Source organism: Diuraphis noxia, unplaced genomic scaffold (genome assembly GCF_037042655.1).
Source record: "Diuraphis noxia isolate RWA-SAM2 unplaced genomic scaffold, SU_Dnox_SAM2 contig0001, whole genome shotgun sequence".
NCBI lineage: Eukaryota > Metazoa > Arthropoda > Insecta > Hemiptera > Aphididae > Diuraphis > Diuraphis noxia.
In genome coordinates, this window is record NW_028301711.1 from 14,398,181 (window position 1) to 14,423,874 (window position 25,694).

The 25,694-nt window shown below is 27.7% G+C and overlaps 4 protein-coding genes and 1 pseudogene across 4 annotated transcripts; 3 read left to right on the forward strand and 2 right to left on the reverse strand.

Annotated features, from left to right (window-relative positions):
- The first annotated feature begins 1,597 nt into the window (after positions 1-1,597).
- LOC107171450 (zinc finger MYM-type protein 1-like) lies at positions 1,598-4,720 on the forward strand. The gene is made up of 3 exons (XM_089226665.1): positions 1,598-2,926; positions 4,156-4,350; positions 4,574-4,720. The coding sequence occupies exons 1-3, from the start codon at positions 1,598-1,600 to the stop codon at positions 4,718-4,720; spliced, it is 1,671 nt and encodes a 556-aa protein (XP_089082791.1).
- A 1,307-nt stretch (positions 4,721-6,027) lies between these two features.
- LOC149059869 (zinc finger MYM-type protein 1-like) lies at positions 6,028-7,609 on the forward strand. Its single transcript, XM_089226672.1, has 3 exons — positions 6,028-6,463; positions 6,647-7,513; positions 7,581-7,609. Exons 1-3 carry the CDS (start codon positions 6,028-6,030, stop codon positions 7,607-7,609), a joined length of 1,332 nt encoding a protein of 443 aa, XP_089082798.1.
- Positions 7,610-7,785: 176 nt separating this feature from the next.
- On the forward strand, positions 7,786-9,259 carry LOC149059870 (uncharacterized). The gene is made up of 3 exons (XM_089217227.1): positions 7,786-7,963; positions 8,622-8,971; positions 9,058-9,259. Exons 1-3 carry the CDS (start codon positions 7,786-7,788, stop codon positions 9,250-9,252), a joined length of 723 nt encoding a protein of 240 aa, XP_089073353.1. The 3' UTR covers positions 9,253-9,259.
- An 864-nt stretch (positions 9,260-10,123) lies between these two features.
- Positions 10,124-11,538, reverse strand: LOC149059871 (zinc finger MYM-type protein 1-like; annotated as a pseudogene).
- Positions 11,539-19,277: 7,739 nt separating this feature from the next.
- LOC149059872 (uncharacterized) lies at positions 19,278-24,702 on the reverse strand. The gene is made up of 9 exons (XM_089226691.1): positions 24,648-24,702; positions 24,308-24,577; positions 23,883-24,205; positions 20,473-20,676; positions 20,194-20,391; positions 20,029-20,100; positions 19,901-19,957; positions 19,748-19,840; positions 19,278-19,681 (listed from the first exon to the last, which is right to left on the reverse strand). Exons 1-9 carry the CDS (start codon positions 24,700-24,702, stop codon positions 19,598-19,600), a joined length of 1,356 nt encoding a protein of 451 aa, XP_089082817.1. The 3' UTR covers positions 19,278-19,597.
- Between the last annotated feature and the right edge of the window lie 992 nt (positions 24,703-25,694).

Sequence of the window (25,694 nt, forward strand, 5' to 3'; positions counted from 1 at the left end):
CTTCTAATTTGTATATGAACATAAGAATATACAAGAATAAAAAACGGTTATAAACAAAATATTGTTATGTTATTTTAAATAATAGATACGTTGAAAAAACCAATCACTTTTCCACAGAAACAACTAGTTATTTAAGCCTTATGATATTAATATTATAAGTGGTAGAATATTCCGAAGATAGTTATTTTTCCATAAATGGTAACATATATTTAGATATTTAGGTAGGATTTTTTTTTTAAATCAGTATACTTTTTCATTTATAATATGTTTCACTCATCAATTACAAGATCCCCTAATGGAGGCTATGAGCGGCAACCTATATGAGCTATTTTCTATTTACGCGCAAAACATTTTCCTATAATGACGATTCAAATTTTCTCTATAGCTATTTGAAGCAAAACTTAATTCGATGGCCCCTAGGAAGAAGGTCGTATACTCGTATCTCGATTTTTGTCAATATTGAGATTTCACCATCATCTGATAAATAATATTTTTCTGTATTTCCCATTAAAACGATCATATTTATGTCTGACTAGTGTTCCAAAGATATTAAATATTAATTATTTTTATAATTTCGCGAAATATAAATTTCCAACGAAAACGTTGTATGTTTAGATACGACCATAGACATATATAATATATATATATATTATATATATATACAGGGTCTAAGATAGAACTGACCTTTAGAATAACTTTTGTTCTAATTAATATTTTTTTTTGTTTATTATAAAGAGACCCTTGCGCAATATAAAAAATTTAAATTTGATTAAATTTTTGTTGGAAAAATTCAAAATAGCCAATTTTTAAATTAAAAGAAATATTTTGATGATAAAAATATTTATCTAAAACAATTAGTTTATTTTTTAGAATTTTTTAAAATATCAATATTTTTTTGCATAAATTACTTTGGAGCGTTATAACTTCTTTCAAATATTATTTCTGAAATGAGTATATTTCTTAAATTAGTTATTAATTATGTAATTTTCCCAAATTTTTGTTGTACGTTTAATTAGCATAATTTTTTTTTTGTTTTAGTCGGTTCTATCTGATACACCCTGTATATTATATGTCTATGGACACGACCAGGGCTGGATCAAGGGGGGGGGGGGGCTAGGGGGGGCTATAGCCCCGGGCCGCAAGTTGAAAGGGGCCACAGTGTGTCAACTCATTTTTTTTCAAAACATTATTATAACTTATAAATTTTAAATTTATGTCATATGGAAAATAGACTATGGACTTTGATACTTCATTACTGACACACAAGACCCAATAGGTACAGTGGTCGTCGTCGCTTCTTGCAACTCGTTATCGTCGTTATCGAACTGGGAATAAAGATCCTGCATTGTGGCCGTCCATGAGTGAAACCATCCGAGAAAAATGTATACAATTAGGACCGGCATATTTCCAAAATAAAAAAAACGGATTTTCAGCTTCCTTACGAGATTATAAAAACCAAAAAAGGTATTTTTCTTGTAATTTTTTTACACGAACTTTGGTGAATGGAGAGAAACACGAACGATTATGGTTGATGTACTCTGAATCAACAGGGAACGTATTTTGTTTTGTCTGTATATTATTCAATAGTAATAGTTCAATGAATCCTTTTGTAAAAAATGGATTTTCAAATTGGAAAAAGGGCGATGAGAGAATTAGTGGTCATGAAAACAGTTCTGTACACCAGGTATGCACGATGAAATGGCTTCATCGTTTGAATAATAAAACAAATATTAATAAACAGTTAACGAAACAATTAGAAGTAGAAGAAAATGATTGGATCGATATTTTAAAACGCGTTGTTGAAGCTATTCGTTTTCTTTCGACACGAGGTCTTACATTTCGAGGTAGTCATGAAGTGATTGGAGTTACGGATAATGGTAATTATTTAGGAATACTTGAGTTGATTGCTAAATTTGATCCTGTGTTGAAAGCACACATAAAAAATTATGGTAACAAAGGCAGGGGCAGTGTGTCTTACATATCAAAAACCATCTGTGAGGAACTTATTATTGGTATCATGTCTTTAAAAGTGTTTGATCACATTGTCGATGAAATTATTAAATCTAAGTATTTTGGTATTGTCGTTGATTCAACTCCAGATCTTGCCCATATTGATCAGCTGTCGATAATCATACGTTATTGTTTGAATGGTACGGTACATGAAAGATTTCTTGGCTTTGTCACTTTTCATAGTCATACTGGTGAAGCTCTAGCTACGACTGTCTTAGAATTTCTCAAACGAAGTGGTATCGATATTGCCAACTGTCGTGCGCAAACGTATGATAATGCTGCCAACATGTCTGGGAAATATCGTGGACTACAGGCTCAAATTAAAGATCTAAATGATTTAGCATTTTATGTCCCATGTGTGGCACATTCTTTAAATTTAGTTGGAGATTACAGTGCAAAAGAATGTTTAGAAGCAATCAATTTTTTTTCAATTCTTCAAAAATTATATGCGTTTTTTGCTGCCTCTACGCATAGATGGGATGTATTATTAAGAAACAGTAAAAAAAGTAGTAAGACTTTAAAAAGTCTCTCCAGTACACGGTGGTCTTGTCGTAATGATGCTATTGAAGCATTAGCTGGTAATTATGATGAGATATTTAATACGTTATCTGACATTTCTAAAGATATGAATGAAAATGCTGACACTCGTCATGATGCCAATTCAATTAAGAAAAAGTTAATAAAATTAGAAATAGCTTTTATGACTATTTTTTGGAAACGTGTTCTAGGCAGATTCAATGCTACAAGTGTTTATTTACAAAGAATTGAAATTGATATGGTTTCTGGTAATAGTATGCTACAATCGTTGATAACATTTGTTGATGAACTCAGAAATGATTTTGACGCAATTGAAGATGAAGCAAAAATATTGAGTCTCTCAGTTAATAAAGAATGGTCGAATGGAGGAAAAACAAACGTAAAATTATTCAAAAATATTCGGATGGTACTACAGGTCATGAGAGTTTAAAAGGTAGAGATACATTTAGAGTCAACACTTTTTTTGTTATCATTGATAAATTGCAAACCGAATTAAAAAAACGTAGCTCAGCTTATGACAATATAACAAACCTTTTTGGATTTTTGACTCACTTGGACGTGATTGATGATAATTTATTGAAAAAATCCGTAAATAATTTAGTCAAAGTTTATTCTCGTGATCTAGAAGAAAGTCTATACGACGAATTGAAACAATTCATTGGTATGGTTAAAGTCAAGGAAGATAATAAATTAATAAAAAACCCGGTTAACATGTTACAGATGATTGTTGAAGATAATCTCTCGGGCGTTTTTCCACATATTTATGTAGCGTTCCGAATTTTTTTAAGTATACCCGTTACTAACTGTGAAAGTGAACGATCTTTTTCTGCACTAACAATAATTAAAAATAAATATCGTTTTATGATGGGTGAATCAAGACTGACATCTCTATCTATTCTTTCAATAGAGTGTGAATTGACTATGAATATTTCATTTGAAAATATTATAAGAAAATTTGCTCAGGAAAAATCCAGGAAAAAGTTTTTCAAACATAATATTATATAAGATTAAAAATATATGTGTATATTTTTTTTTATTGCATATGCCGAAAAATGTATAATATAATATAAGAAGGAAATGTTATTTAAAAACAATGCTATATTTATTTTAATTTATATTTATTACAAATTAATAAATCAGAAGAAAAAAAGGAAATTGTTTTAGGTGAAAAGGCCTCAATAAAAGTAATAGCCGCCCTTAAATTATGACCATAATCCGGCCCTGGACACGACGAATTGACAAAATCATAAAACCGACGAATAAGGCAGGTCGTATCTATTAATTAATATTATTATTTTTATACTGATAACGTACAATCAGTTTTACAATATCAATAATAATAATTAATATTTGTAATATTTTTTTATTATATTAGTCCTAGTAATTTGTTTCATTATTTATAATATTATTGCCTTTTGTTATAAAATAAATTATAATGCATGGAACTACCAATGGAAAACAAAATGTAAGTACAATACAATATCATTATAATAATAAAGTCTTAATACTTAATACAGTAATAAATTATAGTAAAACATAAATAACAGTATAATTTTTTTATTTACAAATAGTGTATACTTTCAATAATTTTGTCATGTTCTTCAACAGGCAATTGATTTAAACCGTATGAGTGATGATGATCATTCAATTGGCTCTAGTATTTTGGACTACTACGAGTATGGTCAAATGAGTAGTTGTGGTAGTGAATCAAATAATAGTATTATCTATGGCAGCAATAAAGATCCAGAATACAATATTTATGAAAATCAATGTATAGAATATGATGTAGATGATAATTTTGATGTTTATTGTCAATCATATTGTAAGTTTACATATTTTAACTGTTAAATGTTAAATTTAAAATCATAATGTAAAATTTAAAAAATACAATACACTATTGTTTATTAAATTTGTATCAGTTGATACTGTTTATTACCATAATACAAATAGATAAATTATATTTTATTATTCTAATATAATAACTTGTTTACCTATTATTATAATTTAATTTTTAAGTGTATTTAAGGATTCAAGTAAAGAATGTAGCAAAGAAAGAGAAGAAGTAGGAACTGGAATTGAAAATAGTACTGAAATTGTAATTAATGATCAGTGGCGGATTGTGCCACCGGGAGGCCGGGAAGTTTCCCGGTGGGCCGGAGCCGGTCATAGCTAACGAGCCTATCATCCTAAAACAGATTTTATAATTTATTTATACTAAAATATTATGTTCTCTTTTATTTAAAAAAATATTATTTTTCAATAAAAATATTTTTATTATCTACATGACATTTTGTGCATCATACTATGTTAACTATAAGTTATAATATTATGTGTAATGCGTTAGTACATATATTATTATATATAAATAAAAACTATACTAGCTAATTTGTATGATAAACCCGGTATTATCTCAGTAACTGGAAATACCTAACCGAAATACAAACAATCAATCAAAATGCAGATATCAAGCGTACGACCACGGTTGTATTCATACTGTACACATAAATATAAATTTATATGTCTATGCTTGTATTGTAGTGTGCGCGCGATTTAGCATGCGGCCGTTATGATAACATTGATCAAAGTTGACATTAATATTTTTGTTTAAATAGATTTTGGCATCGATTAAAAATCTAGACGCACGAAGAAGTGTTGTTTTATAATTTGGTGACTGGTGTAATGTGTTAACGTTTTTTTTAAAGTGTTTTTTGTTAGAGTAATCAATGTCGGAAAATAAACGTAAAGGCGGAGCCCAAAAAACTAGGGAAAAAAATAAAAAACTTTTATTTTCACAAGCGAACAAATGTAGACCAATCTCGGAATTATTTTCAATCCCACCAATTCAAAAAGTGAGTATCTATAGGCTATAATTAAAGAACAACAAAACAGACAACAACAACATTGTTGTACCTAACAATTTATAATGTTATGTTTTATTTTTTTGTTCAATACAAAATGATAAATCATTGCATCTGTATTAAAATAGGTACCTACCTAATAATTTATAAATAAGAATACTGATTATTTACTGAATTATTTTAATTGTTTTAGAGTAATAATTGTACTACTACTAGTAATACTACAATTTCTAATGTTGTCAATGATTGCAGTAGTGATGATACTTTCTTAAATACTGTTGATGTGGTAAGATTACAATTTAATTAACAAACTTATTAGTTTAAAAATTTATTAGAACATAGGTAATTCTTTACATTTTTATAAATGGTTTAGAGTAATCAAATATTAAGTAATAATTCAAATTCTGATGAAGTTGTCAATTGCAAAGATGTTAATAATACATTAAATATACTAGAAAAGGTAAAATTAAAATTTAATTTTTAAATAAATATCTATAAATAAATAAATCATAATGCTTTTAAAAAATATTTCTTTTATGTCTATATTGTAACATAATAATTGCTAAACGTGCTTGCAAACTAAATATATTTTTGTGTATTAAATTATGTGTAGGAGAATGTTATGAAAGTTTGTGCTTTGGTTAATGCTGATGTTGATGATGACAAAGATATTGTTATGGTTGAAGATGATATTATTATGGTTGAAGATGTTGACAACAATAATTTGTTAGATAATAATTTTACTTTAAATTATTTTCAAAAACCTATGCTGTCTAGTATCAATGATTTTTTTAAGTATCATCCAAAACAACCTCATGTTGAAAAACTGTTTAAATCATCTAAAGCTTATTTTAGAAGCAATAGTATTAAACGCCAGTGGCTAAGTTTTGATAATCAATCAAAAAGCTTGTTTTGTAGTGTATGCTTAGCTTTTTCTTCAGAACCTAATCTATTCACTAAAGGCTTATCTGTTTGGACACATGTATACCAACGTATAGAAGAACATGAAGCTAGTAAAACACATATGTCTTGTTCTGAATCATATCTTTTACATACAAGTAACAAAACTATTAATATATTACTATTTTCTGATTTTAAAAAGAAAAAAAAAGAAGAAATTAAAAAAAACATACAAATACTTCAGCGTGTCATAGATATAGTAAAATTAATTGGTAAGAGAGGACTTAGTTACCGAGCTCATAGGAACGAATCCGCTTTGTCTTTAAATAATCCTATTTTAGATCATGGCAATTTTTTGGATATATTGCTTCTTTTAAAAAAGTATGACATTGTCCTAAATGAACATGTTGATTCGTTAACTAATAAGGCTCAGCGTAAAGCAAATAGTGGAAACTCTAAAGGAAAAGTTTCGAAGGTTACTTTCATTTCAAAAACCACAGTCAATATGGTGATCGATTCCATAAGTACCCTAATTAAGAAAAACATATCTTCACAGATTTTAGAGGCACTTATGTTTTCAGTACAGATGGATACTACTCAAGATGTATCAGTACAGGACCAATGTTCACTCATTGTACGGTATGTGAACTCCAGTGGTGTACATGAAAAACTTTTATCAGTTGTAACTATGACAGAAACCAAAGGAAAAAGTTTCCATGAAATGTTAGAAAATAAATTGTTAAGTTGTGGACTTAATATAAAAAACTGTATTGGTAACTCTACTGATGGGGCTTCGAATATGCAAGGTCAGTATAATGGGTTTTCTGCGTGGCTTACTAAATCATCACCAGGACAAGTACATGTTTGGTGCTATAGTCACGTTCTTAATTTAGTCTTAATAGACTCTACTAAGTCTGCATTGCCTGCAGTAAAACTATTTTCTTTACTTAATGAAGTCGCTGTGTTTTTCAAAGAATCTTATAAAAGAATGGATGTTTGGAAAAATACTGTTGGAGAAAATATTAAAAAAAAATTGGTTTCTATCGGATTGACGCGGTGGTGGTCAAAAGAAAAATCTTTACAAACTATTTTTGGTGAAGATAACCTTTATGTGCAACTTATAATATCATTAGATACAATTCAATCATCCCCTGACTTTAATCCTGAAATTAAAGCAAAAGCTAGAAATCTAAAAGAAGCATTTATGAGTTATGAATTAATATTAACAGCATTGATTTACATTAAAATTTTTAAAATTGTGGGACCTTTATCTAGATATCTACAAACCTCAGGAATTGACTTGATAAAATCTCAAGAATTGGTAAATAAAGCTTTACATAATTTAAAACAAATTCAGAGAGGTATGAAAGATGTAAAATCTGAAGCAGATCAATTCATAAATATAATTGAAGATAACCATAAAATGGATATTTTAATTGACAAAGAGTTCCCAAAAATCAGATGTAGGCACAAAAAAAAAATGGCTGATGAGATGACATCAGATCAACCTATACTTGATGCTGAAGAAAAATTCACAGTTGAAGTTCACAATATAATTTTTGACAAAACAATTTCTTGCATGGAAGAAAGGTTCTCCTCCAATAAAAAACTGTACTGTGATTTAGCATGTTTGTCACCAAATAACTTTAAAGATTTACATCAGTGGTTCTCAACGGGGGCAATATCGCCCCCCAGTGGGCGGTAAAGTGTCACCGAGGGGCAATGAACTAGTTTTGGGTGGTAGGGGGGCGGTGAACTAATTTTGGGTGGTAGAGGGGCGGCAAACGGTTCACGCAAAAACGTTGTAGATGGTGTCGGTGTGACCTAAAAATAATTCATACTTGATAATCCATATAATAACTATCAGTCACTACTCAATCTATGCAATACACAATAACTTATCTACAAATTTATTATATTAATTATTTTAGCGATTGTGCGTTGACATTATACTTTATTATAGGTACCTATATTAACCAACCTTTTAGTACACCGTTTGCTTTGACCCGCGCATAAAAATGTATTTATATTTATATTTTTTTAAATAATTAATTTAATTTTTATTTATTTATTTATCAATATTTATTTTTTTTAATTAATTACCATAATACTAGAACTATAAATAAAAAATATATCAAATATAAAAAATAAATAAAAACATGAGTTATTAGATAATTTCAATTTTTTCTTTTAAATTTTCCAAATACCCTTAACCTAACACTTATTATAGAATTCTCACATTGTAGGGGCCGTTAAAAAAATTTTTGACACTCAAGGGGGCGGTAACTTAAAAAAGGTTGAGAAACACTGATTTACATGATAAAGAATTACCACCTGATACATTACTTGAATTGTCCAAAGTCTTGAAAAAATTTGATGACAAATTGACTCATGCTAAATTGTTAGATGAATTATTAAATTTTTCATCATCCTGGGATCAGTTAAAAAGAACTGTACCTGAATACTATGAAAAAAGTAGCGAAGATGATATTGAAGAAGAAATAAGTGATAAACATGGCACAAATGTTGAAGAAGTACACTGCAAGTCTTGCATGAATTGTCCTCACTGTTGCTATAATGTACTTTTGAAGTATAATTTGTATAGTAATGCATACCATTTTTTGTTTCTTGCTTATAAGTATCTGCTTACACTTCCATGTACACAAGTAATGACATACATTTCAAATTTTATAATTCTTATTTTAGTACTTCATTATACGGTATATTTTAATTACTTATTTTGACTTATCAGGTAGCATGTGAAAGGTCGTTCTCTAAGCTAAAGATAATCAAAACACGATTAAGAAATTCATTGAGCGAAGAAAAGTTAGAAGCATTTATGCTTATGAATGTGGAAAAAAGTATATTACATAGTATAGACTCAGAAGAAATTATTGACATTATAAAAAATAGTAGTGATTTCTTAAATAAAAAACTATCATATTAATTATTAAGTTTTGGCCAAGTTCTACCTTATTCAATTTTTTAATTTGTATGATATGCAGGCGTGCTTCCACTGTTTATCACAATTGTTCATAATGTCATATGTTGAATAATATACCTATACAATACATCACTTGAATAATGAATATGATATAATTAATTGATATATTATATATATTATGTAATACATATATATTAATAATACTTTTATGGTTTATGTAAGTAATAAATTAGGAATATTAAATAATTTATTTAACCAAACTAAAATTATTATTATGTATTACCTATTATAATTTTACAACATTTTCAATAAACTTTTTGTATTTATGGAGTTTTGGGCCGGTGAAACGAAATTCTCCCGGGCTGGTTAAAATTCAGAATCCGCCGCTGTTAATGATGTTGAAATTGTTTCCAATAATAATATTGTAAGTTTAAAATAAATGTAAAATATTAAATAAAAAAAAAATTGAGTAAATTTATAAAATAATAGTGAGTATTTACCTAATACAATATAACTACAGAAGAAACTATATTATAGTTAGTATATTATACTAATTATAATTGCTATACTCTATTCGCCGTAAGTTGACCCACTTGCGCGCACACATACTGAGCCGCCGGAACGTTCAGACCCCCCCATGTCAGAGACAGGTGGTTTGTGATTGGTCAGTGCAGTGGCGTGCAGAACATTTTTCAGACCTGAGGCAAACTATACAATTTGACCACCCACCCTAGTCCATTTTCGCTATTTTTATTTTTATTTTTTTTTTCATACAAAATTATAAATATTATTAAGTTTTAAGGTATAATACAAAATAGGACACATACTTAATTTTAAAAAATATCAACCATTATCTAAGATTATAAAAATGATTTTATTTAAATAATAAAGCTTTCTTTAATAAATCAGATGATTTTCCAAAAATATTTAGGACTTCATTTATATCAATGGAAATATCTCTTTCGCAGCTTATCAACATCAGGCTTTCTAACCTTTCCTGTTGCATTGTGGACCGCAGTCTTGTTTTTATCAATTTGACCTGAATGAATAAATTTATACAGATAATTTAATATTATATTTATGTACATAATTGGTTATTACATATTGTATAATAATATTATAGATTATACTCGTATATCTAAAAAAGTGAATAAAGAGTTCAAGTTTCTTTTATTTTATTCTAAAATTTGTCATCTGGGGAAAGTATTACCTTTGAAAAAGAACGTTCAGCTGATGCAGACGATGCTGGTATTGTACCAAGTGCTTTAAAAGCTTGATATAAGTTTGGAAAAGCAGCCACTAAAGTGTAATTAGAAAGTACATGAAGAATGGTCTCAATATTAATTACATTTTCTGTTCCTTCGCCAAAAGAAATGTCATTAATTTCTTCATCATCGTCATCACTGCTAATGTTTGCATTAAGTAGCTCATTGTAATTGGACTTATTATTATCCTCATGTAACTTAGTAGTCAAGTTTAATCCAGTTAGTAACTCACTTAAACTACTACTAAATTGAATATATTCTAACCTTAAACTTGCTGTATCAATACCTTTTACCCAATTAGAAATATAATTAAAACAATCTACTGGAAGTGGCTTTTTTTCTTTAGAAATTTTAATAATCATTCAGGTGATAAAAGACATAATAAGTCCTTTAAAATGTCTCTTGCATCAGAGAATCGTGAATTTATTGACATTATAATTTGATCGAGAACTTTATAAAATGTATTTTTTCTGTACCTTTCAATAGGCGATTCAGGAATTTGGTCTTGTGTATTTTCACCGGGCATTTTTTTTTTCCTTATCCTCACTGATTTAAAATCGCTTGGTAAATCATCATCAAGTTTATGAGTTCTTGCAAATAATTTTGCTTCATTTATAATTGAATCACATTCTTCTTCAGAACGCATGCCTGTTAACTTTACTTTACATGAATCTACCAATTTTAAGGCTTGTATAAAATCAAGCGATTTACTTTGCAAATAATTGGAAAGTGGAGTTGTAATATTGAATATATTTTTTAGTAATATCATTGATAATACAAATTCAAATGTTGTTATTGTTATTATAAGACTTTTTGCTGTCGAAGCAGTTACTCTATCATTTGACTCCTTTAATATACTTAATGTTTTTAATAATTCCTTATATTTTAAATGTATTACATCAATAACACGACCATGCGATGTCCACCTTGTATCAGAAAAGTGCTTTAACCGTCTTACTCGTTCAGTTGGATTCAATTCTTTTTGACAATTCACAAATACAGCTGTTCTTTTTCTTGCTCGCATGTATGCTACTAATGACTGCACTTCACCAAAAAAATGCCTTGTGTCTTCACAACAATCACACGTATCGACTATCACTAAATTTAGTTGGTGTGCAAAACACCATATATATAAAGCTCTCGGGTTTTCCTTCTGAATTAACGTTCTTAACCCGGAATATTCTCCCTGCATTGATGCAGCACCATCATAAGATTGAGCGCACAAATCTTCCCGCCAATTTATACCATATTTTTCAGTAATATTTTTAAAAGCATGAAATAGTCCCATACCAGTACCATCAGTTGCCGTTTCTAAAGCAGCCAATCGTTCTTCTATATTACCATCATCATTAACGTATCTTAATACTAAAGAAAATTGCTCCTGGTTTGAAATATCAGTATTAGTATCAATTATGACAGCAAATAATTGAGATTTTTTTACTTGATCTAGAATATTGGTACGTATCATGTCACCAATTATTTTTAATAAATTATTTTTACTTCTATTGGATAAAAACGTTAAACGGTTTTCTTTAGTAATATTATTAATTTTATCTAAATGATTATTTAAAGATGGATGATATTTACTTATTAGTTTAACTAGTTCTAAGAAATTTCCTTGGTTTTGTGAAGTAATTTTTTCATCATGACCACGAAGTGGAATATTTTGACGAGCACAATATATTAATATTTGAATTACAGCTAGAACAATCTCACGATTTGTAGCTACTTGATTATTAACAGACTGAAGTAAAGTTAAATCTAAGCGTAAATTTGCAATATAAAGGCCACGACTTATTTCAGCCTGTAAATGTTCAAGAATTGATTCATGAACTTCAATTGTTCGCTTCAAATTTTTCCAATCTTTCGAGCCATTTGCCACAAATTTATTTTTTTTTTTTTTCGATAAACCAAACAATTTACATGTAGTACAGTAAATTTTATCCAAGATTGGTGAGTATGATAACCAGATTCTTTTAACTAATTTTCCATCTGATAGTGATTTGTGAAAATATGATTGATGAAATGATCTAGAAAAACCACTTGAATCCAAAGATTTTGGATATATATTATTGAGCAGATCAAATGGGCAAGGTTGACATGGTCCCATTTCCATAAAATAATGAAGTAAAGTATGGGAAACATTATCTGGTATCTTTGATGGATCGTTTGGAAATTTACTTTCATAATTATTGCCTATGATAAAACAAAGAAGTTTTTTAATTTGATTAAAAAACAAAACAATAAAACATGATATATTAATATCAAAAAACAAAATGAAATAAATGATAAAAATGAGTGTTACATTTTTTAAAATATCAAGAATTCAAGAATAATACATCTAGTAATTTTCTATAAGAAAATATTAATTAATTTAATTTAACTATTTAGATTTAAGTATAACATTTTCATATTCCACGTACCTGTCAAGTTTGTCGATTCAGTTGTCTTTGAAATTGTACTGCTTTCATGGCTATCACACAAATCTCTAACAAATTGCTCTGGTTCAATATCATCTAAATTAATAAAATACATATTTAAGGAAAATGTATGCACACAATGTATGCCTATTAATTTTTTTAAATATCAAGAATTCAAGAATAATACATCTAGTAATTTTCTTTAGAAAAAAATATTAATTAATTTAATTTAACTATTTAGATTTAAGTATAACATTTTCATATTCCACGTACCAGTCAAGTTTGTCGATTCAGTTGTCTTTGAAATTGTACTGCTTTCATGGCTATCACACAAATCTCTAACAAATTGCTCTGGTTCAATATCAACTAAATTAATAAAATACATATTTAAGGAAAATGTATGCACACAATGTATGCCTATTAATTTTTTTAAATATCAAGAATTCAAGAATAAGAAAATATTAATTAATATGGGTCGAATTGCAACAGTTTTTTTGTCTATTTTTGTCAAAGAATATTCAATTTTAGTGTAATGCTTTAAATAAAAATATATTTCAATTCTTAGTGATAAATTTAACCTCCAAAATCATAATTTACATTACTCAATACTCAACATTCAAAGGTGGATTAAAATTAGTTGTAAAAGAAGAAAAATTGTAGGTCAAACAGTTAAAAGGAAATTTTTATTTTAATTAATAAAATAATAAAGTAATAACAAAGACTGAAATATGTTAATGTTTTGGATATTTTTATGTTTATAATAGGTAATTTAATTCAGTATATAAATGCATTCTGAAACTCTGAGCTTTTCCCAAAACTAATAAATTTTTCCTAATTAAGAAAAATATTTACTTACCAGAATTATAATTTTGACATATCAAATAATTATGCTGTGTATGTTCTGTACCATTTTCTTCAATACTAGAAGGTGGAAAATCTTCGTTTTTAACTTAAATTACAAATTTACAAATATTATTTATTAAAAATTAAAATATTTAGAATTAACTATGTAGATATGTTAAGAGGATTTAAACAAACTAGCAAACTATAAATAAATACAGTACTGTAATAATATAATATTGTATTGTTGAAGATATTTTTCCGTTGTCCAAGTAAAAATTTAAAACAAATAAGATAAGTAGGTAGGTACCTAGAATTTATATTGTATAAGTATAATTATAATTAAGTTTGACTAGTTAGAGGACTTCTAGTTCTAAAAAGCACTAAATAGTGAATATTCGAGTGGCAAGTCTAATGTCTTTATGCAATCAAAAACTCAAAATGTACATTTAAAAAGCCAAAAATATCCGATAAAATTTTTTTTATGATTTTATTGGTTAAATATTGTCAATTGTATGGTAGGTACTACTTAATTTGTTAAAAGTAAACGATAACAAATAGTTTAAAATGTTTAAATAACTTTTTTATTAAAAAAAAAAAACATAATAATCTAATATACCTAAATAAGTAATTGAGACAATTTAGATGTCATAATTAATAATTTACAGTTACTTTTTTTTGGAGAATCCTGTTCTTCATAAATCTTGCGTTTTTTAGTAAAAAAACTAGACACATCGTTTACAACGTTAGATTTTTTTAATTTGGCAATACTACCTACAAGAAGTTAAATGTCTTCTACAATTGGTGTCATTTCAAATTTAATCTTTTTTTACCACATAAACAATTAATATTAGTGGACATTGTTTTAAATTTAATATTCAAGTGTTCAACATAATGTCACAAGACACAAGACACAAAAACATATTTTGACGACAAGAAAATAAAACAAATAAGTTGTATACGACAACAACATCGACGACGACGGGTTATGATGATTAAATAATATTGATAGACTCTTGGTAGTCGGTAGGTATTTGGTAGGGGAAAAATAATTTCATGATTATGCATTTTAAGCCTATTTCTATTTTTAAAAATAGATTATTATCGCAACACTTTATAATATAAAAGATCATACACTACACACGGTAAACGGTCAATCAGTCCCCAGACAATTGGTCCCCGCATAAAAATGCCGTATGCGGACAATTGGTCCCCGTCATAATTTTATACGCGGACAATTGGTCCCCAGTAATATTAAATAATAATAATAATAAACCTAATAAACCCTTATCTTATTCTGAATTTATATTTAACTCCCAATTCACATAACGACAAAACACAATTAATATTATGAAGAAACCCAGAAATTATGATAGCAATGATAGCACGACAGTATTCATTATTTTAATCTATTTAATTTATCATCATTGATTTATGTATAATATTATTATTATACCTACTTTTACAACTTTTGACACATTTATAATGCACTGATTTTAAACGTACTGATTAATAACATACTTCTAGGGCTTAATAAAACTATTAAAACTAATAATACCAGTTTAATAGGTACACTATTATTATTTATTGCATTATCATTATGAATTATTAAGTCTAATGAGTTACTATACACGTACTCCACACACGTTTTTCGTACTCAATTGATACTTTAACAAACTATATAAATTTATATGATATTTAAAACGTACGATCAAACTAGTGCCCAGTTCACAGTTGCACACCTACTTACCCACCCACCCACCCACCCCTATTTTCCCTGAGGCAATTGCCTCAAAAAATAGCTGTTCAGCACGCCACTGGGTCAGTGGTGTTCGGCAATCGGCGGTGTTCGTCGTAGTAGTCAGCTGCCGCCGTGCATACAGAATGTTATACAAAATAATTGATACAAATATTACAAATTATATCAATATAATAGTGCGGGTTCGCGGAGATAGTGTCGATACGTCGTGAACATAGATAAATATACTAATAGATAGGCAACTGGGGGCCTAGTATTGAGATGTGTTAATATAACACAGGGTTATTATCACAGTGTAATACTGCTAAATAACACGATATTGTTAATTTTGAAGTACTGACCCGTGTTACTGAATTATAGCACCAAATGAATGTGATATGTTAATCATAATTTTACCACATATAAAATCTACGTGGTATCAATAATTATGAGTGTGTTATGATTTTATGAGAGTGTGATTAATAATAATTAATTTAAGACGCATCCGTCGCATTCATTGTTCTATCGTTTATAACATGACAAATTAAATTAACATAATATATTATATTAATATTATTTTATTTTATTACAATGGATGTAATCCTACTTGGTATCCATATTCAACAAATAAATCAGAGACCTAGGTATAGTTATGTTTTTTAGATACCTAATTATTATTTATTAACTATTACAATTGAATATAGTAATAATTTATAATAAATATATTATATATATAATAAGTAGGTACTTAACCATAATTATTTTTCCAATTAGGTAATATAAAATCTCTTATATTTTCATATTTGTTTCAGTCTTGTAAAAAATACTTTTGAAATTGTAGGTATTTAAATACAGATACCTATAACTACATCTATTAAAAAACCGTAGGTATTTAAGAAATATACTTACTTAGCATTAATTTAAATAGTAAATGAAAAAAGTCTTTACATACATGCCAAGTATTTATATTTGTTCTTAAATAAATGTATCATAAATATTTTCTGAATGGATGTCTTTGTATCTGTATTTAAATACAATTTAAAAAGTATTGTTTACAAGACTGTCAAATAGATACTTAATTTAAAAAATTTTCTAAATAAGTACTATAAAAGTATTTATATACATTTACTCAACAACTTTATAAGACAGATTTGTTTATAAATCATATTAATCTATAAACTTAATTATTTACCTAAGTACCTACTACAATACTACATATTTGATATTACTATTAAACTATGTAATTTGGTAGTATATTGGTTAATATAGTTAATGTACAACTGGTTAAAAAAAACTAGAATATCTCCTGTCAGAATTGTTTTTCATTGTACACAATTCTATTGATTAGTTCTATCCAATGATACCTATCTAAATTAGATATTATTAATAAGATAATCTAATAAGTAATAAATAGCAAACTAACTATGGCTCTAAGCATAGGCACAATTGGTGGAGGGGGAAGAGAGTTGATGGTCTTAGCCCTCGAAAAATATGTATTTTACTGAAGTCTTAAGCTCTTTTTATTAGGTAGTTATCATAATCTACATAATTCAGTACCTAATCGTTCTTAGTTTTTTGAAGAAATTATTTTATATACTTTAAAGAATGATTTATTATTGGTGTGTTTTCATATAGTAGATATCAGATTCACCCATAGAGCATAATATAGGTTTAATAAAAGTATTACAAATTTTTAATTAATCTAAGGTATGTATACATTTTTAGAATACAAAAACCAATAAACAAAGGATTGATCCATTTGATCTTCCGGAAAATCAATTTGTGATATTATTCAGATTAAATAAAACATTGGTAAGAAATTTAGTAAATTATTTAATGCCTTTTTTACCAATAAAAAATAGAAAGTCAGCATTGAGTCCTGAAGTTAGAGTTCTTGTAGCTTTGAGATTTTATGCGCAAGGTAGCTATCAGATGTCAGTAGGACAAGATTTAACATTAGCAGTATGCCAAAAAAGTGTTAGTAACTGTGTACACATAGTGTAGTGATCACGTCGCCTACAGGTATCAGTAGTCAAGGATGATGTTTGGAAGGTGACTCTTGAGTTAATTACACAACGTAGAATTCTTCTTAATTAGATTAATTGTTTATTTATTGTGATAAAACATATATTTATTTATAACATGAAAGCTGAATGTAAGTTAAGTATTCTGAATGATAGAATAAATTCGGTTTGATTCGAATATTTTCTAAGTTCAAAATATTGTTTATAAGAAATTTTCTAAGTCCAATGAATTAAATTAAACAACAGACTGGCGTGAAGGTGCTCTGGCTAGTCTGGTCAAGTCGCGTCTGAATACAGGCCGTTTCGGGGTCCCTTATATAGTGCTACCCTCTACTCCCCATAGTCTACTTGCTCTTGTCGCTGTTCTCACGGATGTGGTAAAGTTATCTAGATTGACGGAAATGCCACTCGCCCACGTACGAGCTAAATGCGTATCCCATGCGGCTACAGACTTCGATAATTTATATTATTATTAACATTATTATTATGAAAAAATATACATTATAATATTACTTTATGACATTGTTTCTTGTAACTTTTGTAATGATGCATAACCCCACATCCTGTGCACACCTATCAACGATCTTTCATAGTCGTCTAACCACATGATTACGTGTTGCCCTAACGTTAATGATTTCCACGAAATGCTTTCTCTCTTATAATTACAAAGTTGGTCGCATCCTACCCTATCTTGGTTCGGCTGGTACCTAGTTGACCGTGAACTAGACAATGCGGGACGCTAGTCCATAGCAATAGTTACTGAAGCAATTGTTACAAATCTGGCACACCAATGGATTCAGTTTCCATCTGATGATGAAATTCCTTTAATAAGAGCTCAATTTTATGAAAAATATCATATACACGGTGTTGTAGGGTGCATTGATTGCACCCACATTTATATTGCATCAGTACACCTGATGATCCTATTCATAGAGAGTATATGTATGTCAACCGGAAAAATGAACATTCTATTAATGTTCAATTGATTTGTGATGCCTCATGTCGAATAATAAATGTAAATTCTAAATTCCCAGGATCGACACATGATTCATTTATTTGGAAAAATAGTGAAATAAGGAATTATTTAAAAGACAAATATGAGGAAGGAACTTTTAAGTCTTGGCTGTTGGGAGATAAAGGTTATCCATTAGAGCCATTTCTTATGGTACCTTTCCAAGAAAATGAAATTCAACCATATTCCAAAGAAGAAAATTATAATAGAATCCATAAAAAGACTAGGGTAATTATAGAAAGAGTTAATGGGCAGCTGAAGGGACGTTTCCGTTGTTTAATTAAGCATCGCATGTTACATTATCGTCCACAATTTGTCTCATTAATAACAATCGCATGTTGTGTTCTTCATAACATGTGTAAACAAGCAAATTTGGATGATTTAGAAGAAGAACCTGAAGAACCTGATGTTGAATATGAAAGACCAATTTCAATGAATGTAAATGAAGAAATCGGTAGAGCGCGTAATTCTTTTCATAGGCTAGGACAGCAAATTAGAAATCAAATTGTAAATCAATTGCGTTAAATTTGTAAACCTTATACGTCAGTATAAGGTATATGGTTAAATTGTGTTATTTTTTTTATAACAAATCACTTTGATTATATTTTAACTGAAAAATACTTTATAATAATTTTAATAAAATACAAAATGTTATAACTATAACAACAAAATAAAAAATGTAATACTTTCTACAGTTTTAAAAACTTAAATTAATATTAATAAGTCTTCATTTAATAAACTATAAACTATGTGAACAAAAAAACAAAATTAACTATATAAAACTATTTATCTTTTCTAAGGGATTCCAGTATACTTGATGCTGTTATAACTAATGTTTCAAGTGCAATTGCTTTTCTCGTTTCAATTTTTATCATTTGTTCCATGTACATGGGATAATCAATATTTCAGTTTGCTCTGAAAAACATTAATTTACAAACAAATTTACATTTAATAATCAACACTCAAATACTATCTGAAAATTAAAAAAAAAAAACATCATTAGTAAATGTTATTAAGTATATTATATTATTTAAATTGATAATTTATATTTATATTTGGGGACTGTCGTCTGAATTATACTCACTTTTACCTTTTTTAGAATTTGTTTTCAACATGTTTTCTTGTTGGTTTATCTATAAAGATTATAATAATATAATAATTGATTATAATTTGATTAACAAATTAAAATATTTGTATACCTCTGGGAAATCAAAAACTACAACATTCTCTGGTACTGGTTCATTATTAATCAAAGCTTCACCAATATCTTCTATAGTTGGGCTACTTATATCCTATAAATCATGACAATTATTTAAAAAAAATAAACAATTAAGTTATTATTGTATAATTACTGTTTGTTGATATAGAGAATTATTCCCAAATCCATCTTCATGGTTTACAATAAAAACCTAGGTATAATAAACGTTTTTGGTAATAATATATTTTAATAAAAAAATATTGAAAATAATAATGACATTACTTCTGATACTTCACTATCTATCTGAATTATTGGATCCATTTCTCCGGTTGGTTGGCTGCATATGTTTATTACCTAAACATTAAATTTTATTCAATTGAGAATACTTAAATATATATATATATATATATATTTATAGGCATATGCCAATAATATATCATTAGTTACTTTTTTTTTAACACAAGGTGAACCAAATTCATGTACTCTTTTGTGTCCTTCAATCATTATTTCTCCGATAATACCTACTATTCTTTCCTCCAATTTGGATAATTTTTCATTTGACGCTTCTCCTCCCCCGGTTGCTCTATAAGAAGATCTTATTTTTGCAGCCTTTTCTTTAACATTTCTCTTCAAGTCTGACCATGTCTTAACAAAATTAAATTCATATAACAATTAAATAAAAACAATATAAAATAAAATAAAATACAAATAATATTAGGTACTAACTCGTTTCCAGTCATCAACACTTTTCCCTTTTGGGCCAGTTGAACATGACTCAAGTTCAGAAATGATACTTTTCCATTTTTTAATAGAGTCATCAAAACTAAAATCAGCACTAAATTTGCCTGAAACTAATCGTGGATTGTTTTCTAATAGTGAGACTAGTAACACTTTCTGTTCGTCGGTAACTTTCTTCTGTCTCCTTTTATCCTACAATATAGTAGGTATGAAAAGTTAGTTTGAAATAAGTAAATAGTATAGTTAAGTCAATATTAAGAACATTATAGGCTATAAAATAAAGGTTTTTTGAACCAATGTATTTAACTCTAATAGTTAATGGTGAAAAGCATATTAACTCAGTTAAAAATAAGTTAGACTTAGTGCACCCATTTGGTCTCTTTTTTAGCTACTATAGTCACTTTTTTGAAAATAAATATAAATAATATAATGTTTGAAATGGAAATTAAATAATTATTTTAATAATAATTATATAGGTAGGTACTTCTGTTACATTGTAAATTGTAATAAACATTTTTGATACTTTTATGTACTTCTTTGTTGGTGAACATAGAACAGGTAAAAATAGTAATAATGTGGTAGTACCTACATTGATTTTATAAATTTTCATTTACAATTGGACTCTAATTGGTTACTATTTTATAAAAAAAGTTTCTAGAGTACTTAATTTTAACTTATAATTATACTAAGAGCACTGAACTAGGTAATTAATTTTTAATATAACTATTAAACAATAACTAAATATTTTGTCAACAATTTATCTTAATCCCTCTTATAACACAGTACCTGTAGTAATTTAATTAATTATTTAAAATTTCAGTTATAGATACCAAATAATACTTACATAGAAAGTAGAAACAGGATTTTCAGTTTACGTATCATTTTTTCAAATTAAATGGAAATAGTTAAGCCCTAAGTTGTTAGTTGTTACTTTTAATTATTTATGTTATTAATATAATTTGACAATTAATTAAAAATAGGTAAGTTGAAATGTTTTTAAGAAGTTAATGTCCACCTTAGGTAGTATATGAGTTTCAAAGATAAACATTATTATCATACTATTCATACTTATATGGATTATAGTATTATACTAAGTAGGTATAACATTCCTATTGTATACTCTATAAGTACATTTTATAATATATATAATAGAATTAAAATGTGTTTAAAATGTATTGATTATATTATTACAAACAGTTCATATTTTTATTAGTTTTTCAAGTCCCTTATATATTTTATGTGAGAGCCCCTAAAAGAATGCTCTAGGCGGATACTGGGTATGCTCATACCTAGTTTTATATTATGCTAATATAATATGTAAGATTTAAAATAAATTGTAATAGGAAAAAATATTATATAAACACTAAATACCCATCAAACAAATTTAATGTACAATAATTTAAATATTAATTAGATATTACCATATTGTTACTAGTATTTCGTACTTGTCTATAGACTATGCTTATTGCTTGAAATAAAATGAAACTCTTAAATTAACTTATGAATGTATGATTAGATATTTACTGTTATCAGTTATAACTTATAACTTATAAATAGAAAATAATGAAACGTCGCTCGCGGCTTCACTATCATACATTTATAAATACGGTATAAATGGTAACTTATCTTCTATACCCGTGGTATAACCTCAATCAAGTAATTAACCGAAAAATGTATACATTTTATATCGCGCACCACTGAAATAACACATTTATATAACGCGCACCACTGAAATAACACATTTATATATCCCGACTACGGTAAGGTGTTATTTATTTTATCACTGTGTTATGTAATGTGATATCGTAACGTTAATGGACGATATTTAACACATCTCAATACTAGCCACCCTGCTGTGTTAATTTTTCGAACATTGTAAGCAGCGCTACTGGTGCCTGGTGAAAGAACTACGGGCGGCGGCGGCCGGTCCAGAATATATTCCCGCTTTATTTTGAATACATTTATATATCTATTGCATTATCATTTTTCCTTAACAACTTATTAAAATATTAATCATTAAGAAACAATAGAAATTAATATAAATATATATTTTTTTCATATATAAACTTTATTGACAATATACAACAACATAACATAAACAATAATAAAGTACAAATTTATAGATAAATCTTAATCACATTAAATCACATTTGTATATTAAAATCTAAAATACAGGATACAATATTAGAAAACAAGTTATATGTAAGATAACAGAACAAACATTAAACATTTGTTTAATTTTTTATTAAATTTGTGATATATAAGTTATCACATTTAAAAAAGTTACCTATTACCTATATGTATCATAAATAGGAAAACATGAATATGCACATAAAATATTTATAAAATGTTAAATTTATTGAGACATTGATTAAGTCTAATTAAGTACATTACCTAAGTAATCTTAATAATAATTTTAATAAAACAAAAACATTTTTTTCTATTTTCAGCAATTTAATAATTATTAACAAAATAATTTAAATAATTTAAACAGTCTTAATTTTTTTTTGATATATTATAATGTAGTTAAAATGTTACAGTTTCTAAGGCGTATTAACTAGGTGATGGGCATAAATTAATGCATATTCTAAGGTTTAAAAGCGATGCGTGTATTGTTTTTACAATAATGTGTGTTTTTTTAAGTTATTTAGAAGACGCTACATAGATATGTCTGCGTCTTACAAGTGTGCAGCATATAAAATTTTGGTCAGCAGAACACGTTCAGCTCTGTTAGTTTAAAAATTAGAGTGAATTGACCTCTTATAGAATTTTAAGGTACGGTTACTATATCATATACGACTTATAGGCTTTTTATTATATTTTATTTTTTTGTGAGTTATGCGTATTATAAGATACGTATTTTAAGAATTTTATTTTTTAAATTTTGAAAATTTATTAAACCTATCGGCTGCTGCTATTTTAATATGATCTTTTTCGTTTTTAGATAACTTTATCTTACCATGTAAAAGCCTATTAACTTCAACACACCAATAGTTTGTGACTAATTTAATAGTGAAATTTAAAATTTTAGTTTGGAAACATTTTATGTGTATAGGACAAGATATTATTTCTAAATTATACTGTTCTCTTAGTCTAGATATTAAAAGAGACTTAAAATCTAACCTATGGAAAATCGAAGGAAGTAGAGAAAATGTTGTATCAATTATACCTTGAATAAGACGGCAAAATGTTATATTAGGATATATAAGATTTAGTTGGCTATTGTACTCTCTAACCATTGTTAGTTCATGAGTTTTATTATTTTTTTTAGTACAAATTTGGTTTAAGCAAGTTTGACAATTTTTAAATAATATTGTATTTAGCTTTTTAATAATGAAACCAGTAATGTAATTTTGTGTTTGACTTTTTAAATAGGATATTTCAGGTAATTTATGTACAATGTTAGGTTTAACTATCCCATCATTAACTCTATGTTCTTGATTAAGGTCATGAGTGTCATTATCTATTTCGATTACATTTGAAAATAAAACACGGTAAGAAGCAAGAGCTCCTTCTGTAAAGTCTTCTTCACAATTACTACCTGGGGAATGGGAAGATGTTAAATTGTTCAGCATCAGTGTCTTATATGCTGAAGAAAATCCTTGTGTCGATGGATTTATGTTTCGGTAACCAAGACTGCGTATAGCACCAAAAAAATTTTCAACTGGGTCTTGATTGAAATTTCGAAGCAATAGTGAATGAACCCCTTTTTCAGCCATAACTTTATAAATATTTTTAAAACCTAAAATTAGTAACAATTAATTTTTAAAATTATCCATATTATGTATGTTTGTAATAGCTGTATTAATTAAAATAAAACTACCTTGAATAGTTTCTATCCAATTTTGAACTGTTCTGGGCTGTGGTGCAGATGACTTTTTCTTAGTGATGGGGTCAATGAAAACCATTGAATTTAAAATTTTCGAAGCTTTATCCCAAAATTCACGATGAGGACTATCTCGTTTCAAAGCAGTACGGTAAATTTTTCCATCTTGTATTTTGTGGAAATTTCCATTGACCGAATCAAAAAGCCGATCAAAAAAAAGGCACATCTCAGCAGTTTCAATAGCAGTTGGATCAATAATGTTTTTGGCTAGAACAAAGAATTAAAAATGTATCAATTGTTTTATTGAAATTAATTTTTATCTATATTAAATACTTACAGGCTAAAAATCTCATCAATGCCGAAACTCGTTGACTGAAAACTTGAGCGGCCATTTTAACTTTCATTTTTTTATTTTCCCAGGTATAATATGTTGTTCAGTTAATCTTGGTAACATTTTAATGTCTTGAATGGAGCTATCTATATTGTACAAGTCTACAAAATGATTCCACTGAGCTTCCTTTTTGACATTATCCGTTACAAACAACAAATTTTTTTGAAGAAGATTATTTCTGATACCCTTGAGAAGATGTTGGGATCAAACAAATGAATTATTTTAATCCTTTTTTTTTAGTTCAGAAAGACCATATTCAATTTCATAAAAATCGTCTTTGTATTGATCATTTTTTCTCAAGTAGTAAGCTTTAGTTTCTTCATGTAACAATCTTATTGCTCCTTCGTTTGTAGCGCCTTGATCACAAATTGTGGCAATGATTTCAAGGCCTGTATTTTGAACACTAGAAACTACTTCTTTAATCAATGCAATTAATTGGTGCTTATTTGTGGCTCCTTTTACAAATGTATATGCTATTGGTTGCTTAAAACTTTTTGTGATGCCTTTTACCATGAATAGAAGTGCATGATCTGCGAATTGCTGTGTTGTGAAATTACCATTATTTTCAAATCCATCTATCCGTCCTAATGCTTTGTTGTAGTGAATTTCTGTACTTAAATTCACCTCATCAAACATCAAAGTACAATATCTTTCTTTAGTCTTTAATTTCTTCACATTTTCTTTCAAAACTTCCATCAAGGGTGGTGATAATCCAGTTTCAATTGGAACTTTTGATAGCATTGTAGAAAGTAATCGACGAGATGGTAATGTAAATAATGAAGATAGTAAACGATAAGATTTTGGACTTTTTTTATATAATGACAAACTCAAGAGCTTTTCGTCTAATGTAAATCTCCGCCTTTTATTCTTCTTTCTTGTCTCTCTAATTTGCAGGTTTGTAAACAAAGTAGCTGCTGGTGAAAGTTTTTCAGACAAGTTATCAAAAATATATCTTTCAGACATGGTTTCTGCTGCTTTTAAACGTTGCTTGAA